General features: G+C 41.5%; 1 protein-coding gene across 7 annotated transcripts in view; it reads right to left on the reverse strand.

Moving 5' to 3' along the window:
- Positions 1–12,319, reverse strand: part of TRIM9 (tripartite motif containing 9) — a 100,678-nt gene extending 88,359 nt beyond the window's left edge. For 2 of the 7 annotated variants that reach the window (XM_081049053.1, XM_081049051.1), the window contains exon 1: positions 11,248–12,310. In XM_081049053.1, coding sequence (XP_080905179.1) covers positions 11,248–12,069 — 822 coding nt within the window. In that variant the 5' untranslated portion in view covers positions 12,070–12,310. Of the gene's footprint in view, positions 1–11,247 lie in introns of all 7 variants that reach the window. The other 5 variants (XM_081049052.1, XM_081049049.1, XM_081049048.1 and 2 more) reach the window with 5 other exon arrangements.
- Positions 12,320–18,347: the final 6,028 nt, after the last annotated feature.

Consider the following 18,347-nt stretch of genomic DNA (forward strand, 5'->3'; position numbering starts at 1 on the left):
TGGCTGCTTGACTTTCCCTCATTCCCACAGTAGGGACCGATATGTAAGGGAACCAATCACAGGAGTTTCAGCTGTCTTCTCCATTATCTGCGTAGCCCTCCATCTCTATAGATGCACAATCATCATAATAAAAAAAACAACAACTTGGATTTATTATAAAAGGCTTTCATATAATCATTCTTTCATCCAGGCCTTATCACCATCCTGGGTCTAGGCAGAAATTACCCATTTAAAAGGTAACACTAGCTCACATGAATCATGCATTTATTCTGGCCAGGCTCTGTTCCAAGGGCTTTTTGTCTACCATTCCTTTCATTCTCATAATTGTTAGAGGTTATTATCTTTATTTTACAGAAAACCAAGGGACTTGCCCAAGTTTACACAACTAAATGGCAGAAAACCCAGGAGTTAAACCCAGGTGGTCAGCTTCGAGGCCCACGTTCTTAATCCCTCCATCGTGCTGCCTGAATAATAGTGGATCCAGGAAGACAACCCAGCTTTTCTGGCCCTAAGCTGCACAATACCACATAGGCAGTCCCCATTATAGCTTTATCATGAAAAGCCCTCTTCAACTGGGCTCTAGTTCTTTGGCCCTAATTCTCATTTTAGTGCTTGTCATAAAAGGCAAAAACTAGAGACTAGTTTTTGCTTTTCTGCCATGCTCATTCTATTTCCTGTTTCTTCTGACTATTTTATTGTCTGTTACCTAAATCCTGCTGTGCATTTCAGATTCTCTTAGCTTACATATAGTGTCAAAATTCTGTCATCATTTGCTCTCAGCCAACAAGGTACTGATGTGGCAACTTCACAATTACATACATGATTGATTTTTTTTTAGGAGTGGGGAGGAAGGAGTCTCATGTTTCCTGTAGGTAACATGGTGGTTTCAATAGGGTATTTTAAGGTTTCAGGTAAGGTGACCATGGACTGTCTTAAGTCCTGGCCCTCAGCCTCAGCTTCAATTTGCACAAAGTCCTCCTAACCCAATTCTAATAATCCTCAGTGTTAAATCAAAGAAATAGTTCGTGGTGGACAAAACACCAATATGAAATCACATCTCATAGCACAGTTCACACAGCAAATCTTGTTCTAGCTGTTCCATGACCTTGGTTGTTTTTTTTTGACCTTGGTTTTAATATGTTGTAAGAACTAGTTCTTCTCTGAGGTACTTGGGAATTAAAATGGTCACACAGCATTATCTGTGTAACCATTGAACCAGTTCACTTTCTGGGCATATAAAAATGCTCTGTTTATGTGATCAAACTAGAAATCTCCCTTATTGTGTGAATTTCCCCAGTAGAGCAGCTGAATAAAACGGGAGCTCCATACTGGCTAAACAGCGAGTGGTCTCATGCTATACTGTCAGTATCCTGAATCTGTATCAACTGGAAAAGCCCCACCCACCCACACAGGGCCTTGAGGTGGTTATAGTGAGGATGGAGCTCTGAATACAGATCATCTAAATTCCTTGGCATGGCTGGGAAGATTAAAGAACAGTATGACAGGAAGGAATGTTGTGGGTTTAGTATACCACTGATATATATATAATTTAATCCCTGAAGAAAATCAGGACATGTAAACAAATACTAAATGAAATTGATTTTCAAACCTAGTATTTATGTAAATTTTATACCAATCCCTTCAGACATACTAATTAAAGAATTTCTCTAAAAATAGTGGGTTAAATTTTGATGGCTGTATCTCACAATAATGACCTTTTGTACATATAGTTTTAGAAAAGTTGATAACTGCCCATAACCCAAAAGCCATCATAATATGCAAATTAAATAATGCAAATGGTAAATTGATGACTTTGTTCTCAAAAAAGTAAACAGAAGACTTTAAAGGACTCAAACTATAATATAATTAAACTATTTGGCTCCACACAGAAGAGAATAATTGACCAGTCTTTGGCTAGCTTCCAAATTGGGTAATAACAGTCTACCTACTAAATCATTCCTTCCCTGTTTAGCAGATGAAATTTATAAATTATTCTGTACTTCTTGCCTTCAATATAAGCAGAGCTTCCAAGTTCTACCAAATAGCCACCACATTTCATTTCAGTAGTGGCTATATGTCAATGGATTCTGTGTTTGTGTGTAGTTAAAGCATCTTATGGCATGTTTCAAAAGAAAAGAGTTATGTGACTACATTTTCATACAGCCCAGATATGTACGTTATAATCTTATTTTAACATTACAGGTGCTCAGCCAACTACGTTACAGTGAGCTCTTGTTGGGATCAGTGTCAGCCCTGAAGGTGCCTCCCATGAGATAGGATTTGAGGAGCTGTGAACACTTGGACCTTCACTGGGAAGGAAGCCAGGGCTGGGAAGCCAGTGTCGGGCTGGAGGCCGAATCTGCACAAGCCAGATGAACTGGACAGGGAGACTCCCCAGAAGTTGCTGGTCAAGGTTCTGGAGCTGGATGAGCAGACCAGACACACACTGGTCAGAACAAAGCATGGAGATGATTAGGAAAGAAGGTACATATATTGGAACCAAATCAGGGCTTACAGACAGAAAATTCACAAGAGACCAGAGGCGAGGGAAGAACTGCAGAGTACTGGTGGTCAGTAAGGGGCTAACAAAAGCAGGCAAGTAGTGCACCAGCAGGGGAGAGGCAAGAAGACCCTCTTGCTTCATCCCATAAACTTCTTTTGTGGTTTTGGCTAGAGCAGAAGCCAATGGATTGGTCAGACAGCCAATCCAAGGGGACAGCCATGCCGTAATGCAGCAGCTCTCCCTGTGTAAGGGACAAAGGCAAACCTAATCTCTATAAATTCTTCCTTTTCCAGCCTCGTGCCGAAACTCCTACCATTAGATCTATCCTTCAAGCAAATACTGAAGGCCAATGTTAAAAAAATAAAATCTTACTTACAACGAAGGAACATTATTCAATTGTATAGACATATATAATTTTCCCTTAAAGAGAGAAAAACAAGGTGAAGGTAAACTTTGATAGTTGTAGTCAGGAGTATAGAAAAAAAAGTTGTGATTATAGTTGGGGGCACAGGAGAGCCTCCAAAAGAGAAAATTAGTGTTTCAGTTGAGCTTCACTGAACACACACACAGACACACACACAAACCCACTCACATAGAAGCCACTGAAAATGGGTCCTTGGCTGTTCATAATTTCTTATATAAGTTCTAAGAGATCAAAGTTGTTTTGGTAATATGAACCGTGTGATGTTGGTAATTTACTGAAGTATTCTGGGATTTATTTTTCTGACTTTGGAGGAGGTTGGGCAAATGATCTCAAAGACCCAGTGTCCCTTCTATCAATTTATAACTCTTAAATGTAGCAAATAAGGCCACCATCTTGATACCCCACAGTGACTTTTTTGAATACCACAATGGTAGCCTGTAAGTAACAGAAAACATAGCACCACTGGAGGTTTATCATACTGTTCTGCATTATCAAAGTCAGGAGAAGTGGAACCTGAGGTAACAAGCAGGCACAGCCACCATACCCAGGGACTTTGATAACTAAATTATTCTCCCCTCCTGCTTTTGCACTTTTCCATGTTTTCTATTTGTCAGGAGCCAATCCTGGCAGAGCTTATTCAAGTTCTGCCTCAGAACAGGCTAATAAAGGTCTCTGGGCAGGGAATTCGCAGTAGGTCCTGGTGGGCCAGTCTTGACAAGTTTTTCCTTACGCTCAGCTCTGTATCTACTTTTTATTTCCTGTTAGTATCTCTGAGGGATGAGAGGCTCACATCTCTGTCCCTTCCATTTTAAAAATGAGTGCCCAGAATATAAAAATAACTCTTATAACTCAACATTAAAAGAGAAGCAACACAATTTTAAAAAGGGCAAAGACTTTGAACGGACATTTCTCTAAAAAAGATATAAAAATAGCCACAGACATACGAGAAGGTGCTCAATATCACTAGTCATTAGGGAATTGCAAATCAAACCCACAATGAAACACCACTTCATATCCACTGGGATGAGTCTTGTCAAAAGGACAGACAATAACAAGTGTTGGGGAGGCTTTGGAGAAATTGGAACCCTTATACATTGCTGGTAGAAATGTAAAATGGAGCAGCCTTTATGGAAAACAAGAATCAAGGATATTCTCAATGCTAAAAAGCATTAAATTCTTCTTTGGCTTTATGGTTTTTAAAATTCATGTAAAATATTTGTGTGTTGATTTTATCAGTTAATACTAATAGTTTTAGTAACATGTTTTGTATTTACATAGCAGGACCTCTCTATCAATTCAAACTTTTCTACAAAATTTTTATGTGCAGTGACCAGAGGACTCAGAAATCCATGTCCTAATCTAGGTGTAAAGGTACCAATTTTGAAATGTAAGGGAATGGTAATTACCTTCTGTACCCTTATTGTGCTGGCTGAAGTCAGCTTGGAAATTCAAAGCTTATACAAGTTTTTATATACTATATTTCTTGGTCTGCAAAGTAGAAAGTGGAGAAAATTTTATTTAATACTGAATAATGTTTTAATTCCACCAATGTCAGATTCACTTCCATAATGGCAGAAGATAGCCAGATAACACGAATTGAATGTAAACATCAAGCTTCTTCATACTGCATGGATTGTGTGCTGAAAGGTGTTTATCACATTTCTTTGCAAAGTCTTGGCCAGATGATTGATGGTCAATAATATCAACAACTGCTTGTTAAAAGCACCGCAGATTTATCTGTGCCATGTAAGATTTATTAGTTTGGATGGAAGTCCAATTTTACACTTGATTTTATGTGACTAATGCTCTTGGGATAACATTTCATACACGTCAGAGGTGGGGGATGGCAGAGCATAAGTGAAACCATTTTATCAATTTCATGAATTGGTGTGTCTGGGTGATGGCGTGAATATCACCAGTAGCACTACACAGTAGACTATGCGCATCTGTAGTAAAATCAGCCGTTGGTTATTGGCACTAATAAAAAGTAAAGTATTGACGATCAAAACATGATAGATTATGTTATAGAGTCATTTCCCTTAAGCTGTTGGTGAGTTGCAATTACAGTTGAATCTGTGTATAATTGATCTGCCAAGCATTTGCTGCCTCCAAAATCAAAAAGTCTTAGGTAGAAACTGTTTAACCCCCCCCCCCATATTTACATTTATTTCTCTCTTCAACCTGCTTTGTTCATAGACTAGATAATGTCTTAGACCAATGTACAGCACAGGTGAGAACAGTCTGGCCCCCTCACAGGTTTTTCTTAGAGCGTGGGAAACAGTGATACATATTTGGTGTCAAACAGTTGCTTCTTAAAATGCAAGCTACAAGCAAAGTACGAGTAAAGAGAGGATAAATAAAAATCTCAATAAAGCTGAATTGATGCTATCTGGCTGGAAAGTCAGCTTCACACGATTAAATCAGCAGTAGATGAGAGTTAACCATCCATGTGTACTGGCTAATGAACAAAGGTCGCGATTCCCACACCAAACAACAATATTTAGCATTTTACTTTAAGGAACAGTTTCTTCTTTGACCAGAGCTATTAGTATAAAACTCACATCCTGGTCCTATGTAAGGCTTATGAAAAAACAATTTTATTTGACAGTGCTTAAATCCAATCTTAAACAATAGGCTTTTCCAATTCATATAGTCCTTTTTAAATTTATGGTAAAAGGCAGGTCAGGCATATATTCTTAAACAGGAATACACGTATTTTCCTTCAACCACCTTGGCAAAAGGTACAAGAAAAAACCTGAAAGTAAACATACAGCAGATACCTACTTACAGGTTTAAACATATTTTTATGTTTCCCAAGATAGACTTATAAATGTTTTAGATCTGGAGAAATAAAGATACCTAAAAATGTCAAAAAAACCTCTTACTTATTCTTTTATGTCAATTCTGTCTATCAATTTTAAGATGATTATTTTGTTAGAAGAAGGATAACAAATCCATGGCTGAGCTGATAGGACCTTACTGCCTATCTGTTGCTTGCTGGGTTCTGAAAAGGAGGCAGGATGGACCTCTCAAAAGAGAATCTGGCGTTCTCAGAGCACCTCCAGTGATCTGGTTTATGGAATACTCAGCATGTCTCTCCCTTCTTTCTGTCCTGTGCTTTCCTCTTTAAACGTATTTTGTCACAAGAAGACTTAGGAGACAAATGACTTTTAATTTCTCAGAATTTTCATACATGAGAACTAAAAGATCTCAGTTATGCCATTGTAATGCATAAAACCATAAAACTGTGCTTTACAGATCATATATTTCCTATGATTATCAGCAGGTAGCACAGAATAGCGGTTAAATCCATGAGCTCTGCATTCAGACAACCTGGATTCAAACCCTGGTTCTGCCACTTACAACTGGTATGACTTTAGAAGCTCTCTGTGCCCCCGTTTTCTCAGAGGAGGATGTGTGAATTCTGAAGATGAAATGACAAAGTGCCTGTAAAGGGCTTAGAACAGTTCCTAACACATACCAAGTGCTCAGTACCTTTTTAGCAAAAATTATAAAATATATATTTTTAAATGTAACGATTACTGTCAGGCTACTCCGAGAAACAAAATATTGGGACATGCTGCTAATCATTAATCTTCCTACTAATTCTTTTCTTCACTAAACAAACCTTTTTCTAACATCTACTAAGTGCAGAGATGGGGGAAATAAAGCCATTTCAGAAACAGCCCATGACTGAGTTATTAGGGTCAAGTGGGAGATTCTAACATAGGCACTTATAATGCAGTGGGAGCATGTTCGTGTTAGAGCACAGAGATGGGAGCTATGGAGGTGGGTGGACAGAAGACAGAGGAAAGCTTGGGACCACACTGTGAAAGGGAAGGGGACTGAGATTACGAGATCTGTTTCAGACATTGGGGTACAAGTGGGAGTTGTAACCATGGGGTGGATGAGTCTCTAGAGATTGGGCATGTGAGGAGGAGAGAAAAGTAAGTGATGTTTATTTATTCACGACTAGAAACTCAAGAGAAGTTTTCTTGCTTTTTCAGTTTAAAATAAATCAGTCAAAATGAAGAAAACTCTCTTTCTGCAGTTCAAAAGTGTGTCTATAATCAAACCCAGCTGAGGTGGGGCTGCTGCTGGTGCAGGGGTAACTCTATGGAATGGGAGCACCATTAGATTCCGGGTTGGCGGGCTGGTCTGGGGCAGAGGGGTCAAGTTCGGCTCATCTGAGCGGGTCTTGGCAAGCTTAGCTGGGTGATCTGAAGGTCTGGTCTAAGACACTGGTAGTGGGCAGGTGGTGGTGGACAGGAGCAAAGGGCTCAGTGGGGAAGCTGGAAGGCCATGAAAGTCAGGAAGGAAGAGATAACTTAGGCAGAAGGGACTAGGAATCTAGGACTAGATTCGTGGCCAACATGCTGCAGTGCAAATCAGAAAAGTTAAAAATATGGCAAAGCCACAGGCAAACAGGAGTAGAAACTGTGATGATTTCCCTGATGATGATGTCAAGTGCATGCTGTGCATTCGTATTGGATTGTTTTCTGAGTAATCTCACTCTGAAATAGTTCTCAGTTTAAGGCAGGGGGCCAGTTAAGTTTGGGGATGAAACAGCTGTGAGAACACCCCAGGAAATGTTTTTGGCTTTGAGATGTGCTTTGGGATGAATTAAACATGCTGCTGACAAAACCTAGTAGGTCTCTGATGATCTAGTTACACTGCTGGCGGCCATTTTATAGCTAACTTTTCTTCATGGTTAAAAACTGATCCTGAATGTCAATATGAAAATATCAGCAAAGCCTGCAATGTAACAGGCAAAGCACTACTCCATTCATTTTCACAAATTTTTGTGCTATGTGGTCACTCTAAGGAGCAACTTAGAATTTTAACCTTTTTTTTGGTTGTCTTTTTTTGCTTTATCAAAAGTACTTTAAAAACAATCTATTTCTGTTCACCACAACTTAATGAAAAACTCAAGTAACCTAGTCATTTGGCATCACGTGTACAGAGCCTGAAAGTAGTTATCATGTTAGCTTTGTTATTGAAAAAGATACCTCTATTTAATATATCAATAGGTCTTTGTGTGGCATTCTTATTCCCTGAGCTTAATTCAACTGAGTACTCTCTCTGGACCTATAAAGATGTAGTTCACTTTTTTAGGCCACTTTCCAGAGTAGCCTTTGTACTGCACTCTGTGCTTCGAAAGGAGCAAAATATCCCAACCTGGGGGATGAGATTTTCATGTAGCATTTGTTGAATAGTCAGACCATAACTTCTGTTTTATGCAAAAACTTTCTCTTGGGGCAAACTGAAATCAGTACGTTACAAATGTTTAATTTATTTTTTCAAAGTACCTTCACAAATATAATTTTAGCTCCTTACATCATTGTGGGTAGGAAGCATATATATCTGAAAACTATTTTAATTTGGTCAATAGACAACTAATGAATGTTAACCAGTTGTTTTTAAAACCACTTAAAAAATTAACTTCAGACATTTTGTCCTGAGTATGTGAGATAATAACTTAGTGCCCAAGGAAAAGATTTATTCACAGGATTTTCTTTATCACTAGAAATGGCTAATTAATATGGTAGAATATTAATGACAACTTTCAGGTCTAATAATCATCTGTGTTAATAACTACCTGCCCAACTTCAGAATTACCTAGGGTAATTCTTTGCTCTCTCCTATATTTTGAAGGGCATAAAAATTCTGGCTCATGACCTTTTGTGAAGATAGAGGTATCATTAACTAGAACATAAATAGAGTGTATGAGAAAATCTGGCGTTTACCATTTACTGCCATATTAAGGAGATAAGGTGGGGGAGTAATGTTTGTTTTTCATGTAACACATGATAAGTGAATGTTAAAATCTGCCATCCTTCTGCCTTATTTTTTCTTGGAAGTTTAATAATCCTGATATTGACAAAACAAAATTATATCTACTTACGATTTTAGAAGAAACGTGCAAAAGATCAGGGAAGAAATTTTTTTTAAATAAATCAACATAACCTTACTAGCCTACTTATGTCATGTCTGAAAAGCTTGAATATTATTCTTTTTTGTCAGACATCCAAATTTCAAACAAGTCCACACCACAGTGTCTACTTACACTTTCATTACTGATAAAACAAATGGTTTAACATTTCAAAGCTACTTGGGGCTAGACAGATTTAAAGGTTGCTTTTAGTCTTACCCAATGAAGTATAGGCTCTTCTTCACAGAAAAATAATGCTGTGGTTTGACCATCATAATTAGTGTGTGGCTCTAAGTTCTTTTTCCAGACAGGGTGATTAATTTCTTTGTTTCAAGAATAGTTTTGTCCGGCTATTCAACATAGGCTATAGTTGGCTGTTTAAGAGTGATATCATGAAATGAAATAACAGTTGGCCATGAACTAAATTTTTAAAAACTTTCAAAATTAAGTGTCACCTAAAAAAATTAAATTGAAGCATTTTCAAAATAGTGGCATGTACCTCGTAGGGCTCAAATTTGTGCAGTATTAAATCTCCATTAGGACTAATCTGGTTTAACAGGTTATATGTAAGAACACAAATGATTGTAAACGTGAATCACATTCAATTAATATTGAGTTGAGAAAACCTTCCTGATTGCTGAAAATGGTGATTTTTTTCTCTCTGTAAATAAAACATCAATGGTCTCTCTTAAAAGCTAGCCTTTCCAGTCTCCAGGGAATGCCTGAACACCATCTTTACTCCTTATCCTTAGGCTTACAATTAAATGATGTGAAGAAACCCTACAAGAATCCTAACCTCCTGCCTTGCCCTTCACACCCCCAACTAAGTGGATTATTTAAAAAGTAGAAGTCAAATCTGTGCACATCTCAAGAGTGGTTCCCTTCCTTCCAAGCATATGGGCATAACATAAAGATCTTTTTCCCCTTGAAGCTTATTTTCCAGTGGGGGGGGGCGAGGAGGGAAGCAATAGATACACACAAAAAACTAAACTGATCACTAAACTATATAGTATCCCAGGTAATGGTAACTACTATTGAGAAAAAGCAGGGAGGGAACTAAGGAGTGTCTGAGGTGAGTGGCAGCAATTGCGGTCAGGAAAGTCAGCAATTGTGGCAAAGAAGACATCTGAGCAAAGATCTGAAGGAGGAGAGAGAGTGAGCCAATTGGATATGTATATAAGATTTTGGGGAAGAGCATCTCAGGTGGACGGAACATCAATGCAAAGGCACTGGGGCCAGAGGTGCCTGGTGTTGGTTGGGGAACAGCAAGAGGGACATCGTGGCTGGAGCAGAGGGAATGAGTGGGAGGAAATGAGGTTGATGAGACCAAAGAGGAACAGGTCTCGAAGGTCCTGATGGACCATTCTAAGGACTGCCTGAGAAACACGGGGGATGATTAGAGGATTTTGAGTAGAGGAGTGGCATGACCTACAACGTTAAAGGCACTTTTCTTGAAGTGAGCTTTGGTGTAGGTGCCATCAGAAAAGACCGGAAAGATAAATCTGGTAACAGGTGTCTGAAAGTCTGCACAGACAACTCCTGAAAGAGGAAAAGGATTGACTCCCAGACAAATGGGTGTGTGGGTGTTTGGGAGAAGGGGGTTACCCTGGAAGACACGCCTGCCTAGCTTTCAGGCCTCGACCACGCAGAAACCTTCGGTCCTGCTGCTACGTATTCCAGCCACAGGTCCCGTCCGGGAGAATTAGGATAGCAGCTTGCAAGCCGTGTTGCCAAGGCGACCGTAGGATTTCCCCACCCCACTCCTCTGCCTCCTGAGAGCATAGCACCTCGACCCGCAACCTCTCTAGCTGGTTCGCAGGGTCTGGGCCAGCGCAAACTCATCAATATTCCTCCCGCCGCGTTACTCCCGCCCTGGCGGTGACTCACCGCTCCTGCCTAACAGCTCCAGCCCCCGGCCGCCCGCACCACCCAACCTCCCCCACCGTCTCCCGGAGGACCGCGGCCAGAGCCCCGCAGCCGGCTCTGCTCTGGAGGGGCACGGTCGGCCTTGGAGGGGCACTATCGGCCTAGTAGGGCACTGGCGCCGCTCTACCCAGTTACGCAGCGCTTTCCTGCATGCTGGCCCTCAGCCCCGAGCTGCACATCCGCAGCGGAAAGGGGGCGCTCTGCGCCTACCTCGCAAGCTGCGCGCCCGGGGAGACCTGCTCTAAGGCACCCCCGCAACAACTCCGTGGGGACAGTCAACTCCCCAGTACGCGGTTTAAGATCACGCTGCGATTCCTGCAATGCACCATACGGGGGAAGCAAATATTGTAGGCACCTGCATTGCGCCCCAGCTGGGATGCACTGTGCGCAAAAGGACTTTATACTGCAAAACCCGAGCGTCGGAGGCGCGGGGAGTTAGGGCAGGGTTTTCTTAAGACTCACCTTGTGCAGTTTCCACATGGCCCCCAGAGCCTTGACTTCGTGGCTGGAGTGTTTGCCCTCCTCCAAGCACTGGTAGCACACGGGCATCTTGCACTGCACGCAGTACATGCTGTGGTTCTCAAGCTCGTGGTCTGTGCAGGTGGAAACCTTGCGCGGGCTCAGCCGTCGGCTCACGCGGCCCTGGGCGGGGGGCACCAGGCGGTGCTTGGCTAGGGGCCCCCGGGGCGGATGGCAGCGCAAGCGACACGGATCGCAGTAGAAGACATCGCACTGTTCGCACATGACGGTAGCCTCCTTGGGCGCCTTCTCGCAGAGCTGGCACTTGAGAGCCGCGGCTTTGCTCTGCTGGTAGCGGTCAATTACCCCTTCCAGGACGCGGTTCTTGGGGAAGCCGCGGAGCCCCCGGTCGTCTAGGATGAGGCTGCGGTGGCACTGGGGGCAGGTGATACAGGAGTTGCGGGGCACTGGGGCCAAGGCCGGTGACAGGTGGGTGGCCGGTGGAGGCATAGCCGGGGGGAACACGCGGACGCCGTTGGGGGACTTCTGGCACGGGGTAGTGGGGGCGCTGGCGAAACCCGCGTAAGAACCATAGCCGCTGTCCGCCTCGCTGTACAGGCTCATCTTGTCCAGGTCCAGGTAGTCATAGTCGGAGACACCGGAGCCTGAGGCCCGACGGCTCTGGGGGGACTCAGACTCCGGGGTTTGCACCAGGATGTTGCGGGCGCACGCCTGACACAAATTGTGAGAGCAGGGCAGGATGATGGGCTCCCGATAGAAGGACCCGCACACGGGGCATTTTAACTCTTCTTCCATCTCTTCCATGGGGACCCGGCTGGGAGCAAGGCAGCGGCGGCTGCAACGGAGGGCTGAGCTGGCGAGGTGGCCACCGGCCTGTCGTGTCCAGCACCTTGGCCAGCAGCGGCGGCGGTGAGAGCGGCGGCGCCTCTTCGCGTAGCGGAGGCGCGGACTCCCTGTGAACCGCTCTCGGTGAGCTACAGCACCGCGGCGCTGAGCGCCACCCCGGGACCGCCCCCTCCTGCCCGCCTAGGTCCCACCTATTGGACGGCAGCGACAGAGCGAAGCTCTCATTGGCCACACGCCCCGTTCTTCTCCTCTCCTCCGCAGGCCACAGGGGGTTTGGTGGAGGACTGAGGATGAGCCGAGTCTTTGCTCCCCGCTGCATGATCTCGGGAGGGGGCTGGCGTGCGTTGGCGAAGGGACCCGGAAGAAGGTATTAGGCGGGATGACTCATCCCTCGCCCCCCTTCCTTCCGACCTCCAGTGCAGTCAGCCAGGAGCAGGGGGCGTGAGAAACCCCTCCGCGCAGCGAGTGGGCTGGCGGAGGGGGCTGGTGCTTCTCGCCAGCAGTCTGCGTTTGGCTTCCAGCTATGGTCTCTGCGCCGACCTTATCCTTCCGCTGCTGGCAGCTTTGACTGGTCCTCACTCAGGCCTACGTTTCTGTGTGGCAGCCGGGCTTTTGTCCTCATGAACCCGCTGCAGCTTGCCCCTGGCGCTCCCATTCCGGGAGTTTGAGGGCGCCGTGCAGGAGCTCTGGCAAGAGCCTCTTAGCGTCTTTCCCTCTCACTCCCTGATGTCTAATGGTATCGGCTTCCTAGAGATTTAAACCACGTGACCTACGTAAAGGCTCAGTACATTGGTTCAAATCTGTGCCCCATTCATTTCCCGCTTTCACTTCGGGCTAGCCCAGAGGCTTCCTACCGTATTGTGTGAACGTGCTTCGGTCCTCTCTTCACTCTCCCTGCCTCCCAAAGCTTGTCCTCATCCCGCTCTCAGCGTCTGACTGAGCTTTCACAAGGCCAGCAGGACCTTTGGTTCAGCTGAGGCAGGAAAGGATTGCCCATTTCTGAGGGCCCATGGTTGAGTAACTAGCTCCAGATGAATCACGGTGTTAATGAGGAGTCCCAGTATTTGACTCCAAACGGCATTATTCGGTGTCACGTGGCCTGAGCATTTACCACAGCTTAGAATGCTGGATTCTTTCTGTTTCCTTAAGTGACCATGGGGGGTGGGGAGATGAGGGGGTTTCCTAGTGTTAGTTCTCATATATTAAGCATCCTTCTCCTTCCTCTCCCCAAACATTGCTGGAGATATCTGGTCCTGCCCCTTGCCACTAGAACTGTTGATTTCATGATAGAGAACAAAAAGAAAGAAAAATCGTTGAGTCAAGTGACATGATGACATTCTGTGGTAGTAACTCATATGAAATGGTTGCCTTTTGCTGAGTGATTCATGAAATAAATAACAAAAACTCAAAGTTGTAAGAAATCTTCTAATTTTCCATCGCCCAAAAAAGATAATTTGATGATATGCAGCTACATTTTAAATTTAAAACCACTTTATTGTCCAGAAAAAAAAGACTTTTTATAACCTTGCCCTCGGAAACATAGTCCAATAAACTAAGTTATCCCTCCACCACTCTTTTCAGTTACAATGAAAAGAGCACTTGAGGGTGGCAGCATGGCTCAGTTGGTTGGAACTCCAGCTCTTAACAACAGGGTTGCCAGTTTGATTCCCACATGGGCCAGTGAGCTGTGCCCCTCACAACTAGACTGAAGGCAGTGACTTGACTTGGAGCTGATGGGTCCTGGAAAAAACACACTATTCCCAATATTCCCCAGTAAAAATTTATAAAAATAACAAACAACAGCACTTGATTACTGGGGGTAAACGTTCTCATTGTTATTTAAAGTTATGTTATCACAAATGCTATAAAATTTACTTTTAACCTGTCTTTTAGCTAGTTGCATCCAGAACATCCAAAGGCATATGTACTCTGTTTACATAGAATTTCTTTGTTTGGGTTTGGAACGTTATCTGTATCTGCAGGATACATCTAATTTAGGAGTCCCAAGAAAATTTGCTAATAACAGGCAGGTAATTATTAAGAAACTGTTGGAAAGAATTGTCAGTACCGCTCCTAATTTACAACTGTTTCCACGACTTTTGTATGCATATGGCCAAGAGTCACAGTAACCTTGGGCCGGGGCTTTGGACATTTCAAAGTGAGCAGCTACTACTCTTTTTATGAGTTTGAATTTTGCTTATCACAGCATACCATCTGCTATAGATTAAATTTTTGTGTCTCCCCAAAATTCGTACCCTGAAATCCTAATCAGTGCGAAGGTATTAAGAGGTGGGGCCTTTGACTCTGTAATAGCTTAGTAGAATTACCATTACAAACACATTTTACTCATCCACAATATTAAAAAAGAACCTGCATTCTATACCTTACAGGAAAAGAATTCTGTTTATGTTTCGTTGTTTGCAGGAGCATATTTTGCTGGTTTGAAAGAGTATAATGCATACAGTTTTCTAGCAATTTTCTTTGTTTCTTTTTACAGCATTGTCTTTGCTGTACTCTTGCTGATGGCTGCTAGATTTTAATTTATTTGTTTCCCTACTTGATAACATTAGTGATTCTGATTTCAGTTTTTCATTTGTTTTGCTTTTGTTTTTTTCCTCATGTAACATTGGTGAAGGATACAGGAATATGACACAAAGGTGGAATAAACATTAATTTTGTGCATTCTTTGGTAATTTTTTGTTTTTTTATAACTACAAAGCTTTGCTACAAATTTATGCATTTCATTCAAATCAGTGATCTATGTTTGTGTGATTTCCTGAACGTAATTGTGGATTATAAAAAATGTAACATCATAATTACATTCCTAATTAGAATTAGTAAAAAAAAAAAAAAAAAAAAAGAGGTGGGGCCTTTGGAAGGGCATTAGGTCACGGGGGAAAGAGCCTCCATGTATGGGATTAGTGCTGTTATAAAAGTGGCCCAAGAAAGCTCCCTTGTGCCTTCCACCTGTGAGAAAACAGGTCCTCATCAGATACCAAATCTGCCACACCTTGATCTTATACTTCCCAGACTTTGGAACTGTGAGAAATAAATTTCCGTTGTTTATAAGCTACCCAGTCCGTGACAATTTGTTACAGCAGCCCAAACTGATGAAGACACCATCTAAGAGGTCTGCTTATTAGCACAAAGCTCATGCTTAGTTCAGAATAAGGGATAGTCTTAGGGAACGTCTGTGATGTAATATGCTTTTGGTTTCCACAGAGACTCAATAGAATACAGATTTATAATATAGCCAATATGCAAAGATTTGATCTATTATGAAATATATTGAGATGATTTGTTAGACCTCAGGAATTAGACATATCAATCCCAAGAGAGCTCTTAAAATGACTGGTTTTTATTGTAGGTTCACTGTGCTCTAGGCAATGGGTTTATTTATTTACATGCATTACCTAGTTCAGTCCCTGTAATAAAAAGATGAGGTAGGTACACTTATCTCCATTTTAAAGATGAGTAATCTAAGATAAGCAAAGTACTCAAGGTCGAATATTGGTGAGGCTGGGATTTGAACCCAAGAACATGAAAGTTTGTTTCTTTGTTCATTTATTCACTCATTCATTCAAAAACGCTGAGTTCTACTCTCTGTCAGGCACTGTGTGTGACAAAATACCCAAAATGATCTTTGTTAATTTCTATGCTATTCTGCTTACTTTCCCTGGGATTTTAAAAAAATTAATTTCTTTAAAATATTTCTGTAAACTTTTGAAGATTTTCCCTTCATGTTGCGCTATTTGGCCATAATGTACTTTAAAACTGTCCCCGTCTATGAGTTGTACTTAAAGGGAAATAAACATCTGAATGTAATTGATGGCATTATAGAAATACTAGGGGTTATCTTCTCTCTTCCAGCTGGTGATCAGCCCACGCCCTGAAGCACAAGGATTGATAGCCCAGTAATTTCATTACTCCTGCAGAGACTGCAGATGTTCTCATTTGTGTCAAGTTCCTGATTATCCTCTGAAACTTAGTAAATTATTCACCCAAACAGTGTTCTTTAGCAATGAGCAGAGCAAATTTAAAATGTTCTAGCAGTATTTCCATTTTTTTAAAACAAATGTTTACCAATGAAAAATTTTGGTGGGTTTCTATTTTCTGACTACAATGCTTAATTATTAACACAACAGTCTTTTTGATTCTAAAGAACAAACACTCAGAGAAGAAAGAATTCTCTCCCATCTCCCCTCATGCTCTCCTAGAGCCACCAATCTTTAGTGCAGCAGGAAAAATCAATGCAAGGAGCTGACTGTAGGCACTGGCCCTTTAAGATTCTCAGACACAGATAAAAATATTCTGTATTAAGTTTGTGATCAATGATATTGCTGAATGTGCTTTGTGAAATTTGTATTATTTGAAAAATGATGGGGGTGATGTTCTATTTCAATAGAAATTCTGAGCAAACTTTATGGAGTCATTTAGCCCATTATCATTTAATTTTATGCTTGCTATATTTGTGACATCCTTTAATAATTTCCATATTTATTTATTGTTGATATTCTTTTGTCTTTTAATTATGCAATTATTGTAGTAAGAGTGTTTTGCCCATTTAGTACTGGAAGATGACCTTATCCAAATTCTGTAGTATTTCTAACTGTAAATACTTTATTACTAATACTTTGGAAAGGGTAGACAGGAGACTGGAAAGATAGAGGTTTAATGAATCTTGTATTTAAGGTAAGAGAGTTGGAGGATAAATCCAGGAGACCCAACTTGTGAATGACAGGAATCTCAGAATAGGAAAAGGCACAGATGGAAGAAAAAGAAATCACAATTGAAAAAATAATTTCCTGAATCAAAGAAAGATCTGAGGTTACAGATTGAAAGGATTTTAGAATTACAAATAACCTTGATGAAAAAAGACACAGCATATACAGATACAATTCTTGAAATCTTTAAGGAAAAACAAATCTTTAAGATAGGTAAGGAGACTTGTTTGTATTACAATTCTAGGAATTGCTCTTTCCTCTGAAGTTCGTACTGCTTAACCTGGTTGAGGTCCACCCTCTCTATGCACACATCATTAAACAGCTTTGAACTAGGTTATTTCATTTCTTATACTAAGCATGTTATAATTTCAAAAACATCTAATAAATATTTTTAGAAGAATTTTGAGGTAATTTCTGAAGAAGTATGAGCCCTTGTACTTGTGATACCTTTTCTCCTATCTAATCGTCATTGTCATATACCAGAATTTGGAAGCATCTATTATGTTTCAGATCTTCTATTTTGGAATTCTACTTTATATTTGCTGTTATAGTGTTAATATGACCTTCTATTACTTACTCTATCTTTATTTGAAATCATAGCTACTTTCCCCTTAAGCTTCCCCCCTACACTTCTAATGCCATTGTTCCTTATAATGTTCTCTGGAGCTGTTTGTCTTCCTGGTGAATTTCTCTACATTCGGTATGTTTTCAAATATTGTTTCCCTGCCTTTAAGAAGATGACAGTTTGCTAGAAAAGTAAAGGTGCTGGCAGAATCCTTTTCCTTTAGGTGTTCAGTAAACACTGCCCTGGGCTCTTCTCTGATGTTTAAGTCTCAAAGTCAGAAGTCATTTACACCACAATTTCTTTTAAATTTAGTGTTACTACTTTTGGTAATGGTAGAAAACACTAAATAAAGGAATTCTTCTCTTAGGATTTTGAAATTGGAAACCTGAAAGACTGAGTATATTAGTTGGGGGGATAAGCAGAAAGGTCATGAAGTGTACTAGAAGCCAAATTAGCCAGTATAGTTATATGGAAGCTAAAGTTTTGAGGAACATGTCTGGCATGGTAGATGGTACTCGTGCTTAGCAATATCTAGGTCTCTTTTCTTGCCTGGGCTTATGGGGGACTATGCATCCCAAGCTTTTGTTGTTAGACAAAACTTTGTGACCAGTTCTGGCCAAAGAAATGTATGTGGAAATGATGTGTGTTACTTCCAAGCTGAGTCAGTAAAAACCTCCTGCACCATGTTATGGAAAATGTTGAGATTTTGTTAAAGCATAAGATCAAAGCTGCCTGGATCACTGGCTCTCAACATGGAGAACAGCGATCAGAATTGTTCATTCACTGCCTGGAGAACAACAGAGGAGAAATTAACTTTTGTTGTGTTAAGCCAGAGATGTGAGGGTTTTGTGTTACAGCAACATAGTCTAGCCTAACCTGACTAAATTCCGTAGTGAAGAGAGATAAATGGAAGAGATCTGCAGAGACCCGTCATGAGAATGGCCCTT

Source organism: Rhinolophus hipposideros (assembly GCF_964194185.1).
Source record: "Rhinolophus hipposideros genome assembly, chromosome: 5".
NCBI lineage: Eukaryota > Metazoa > Chordata > Mammalia > Chiroptera > Rhinolophidae > Rhinolophus > Rhinolophus hipposideros.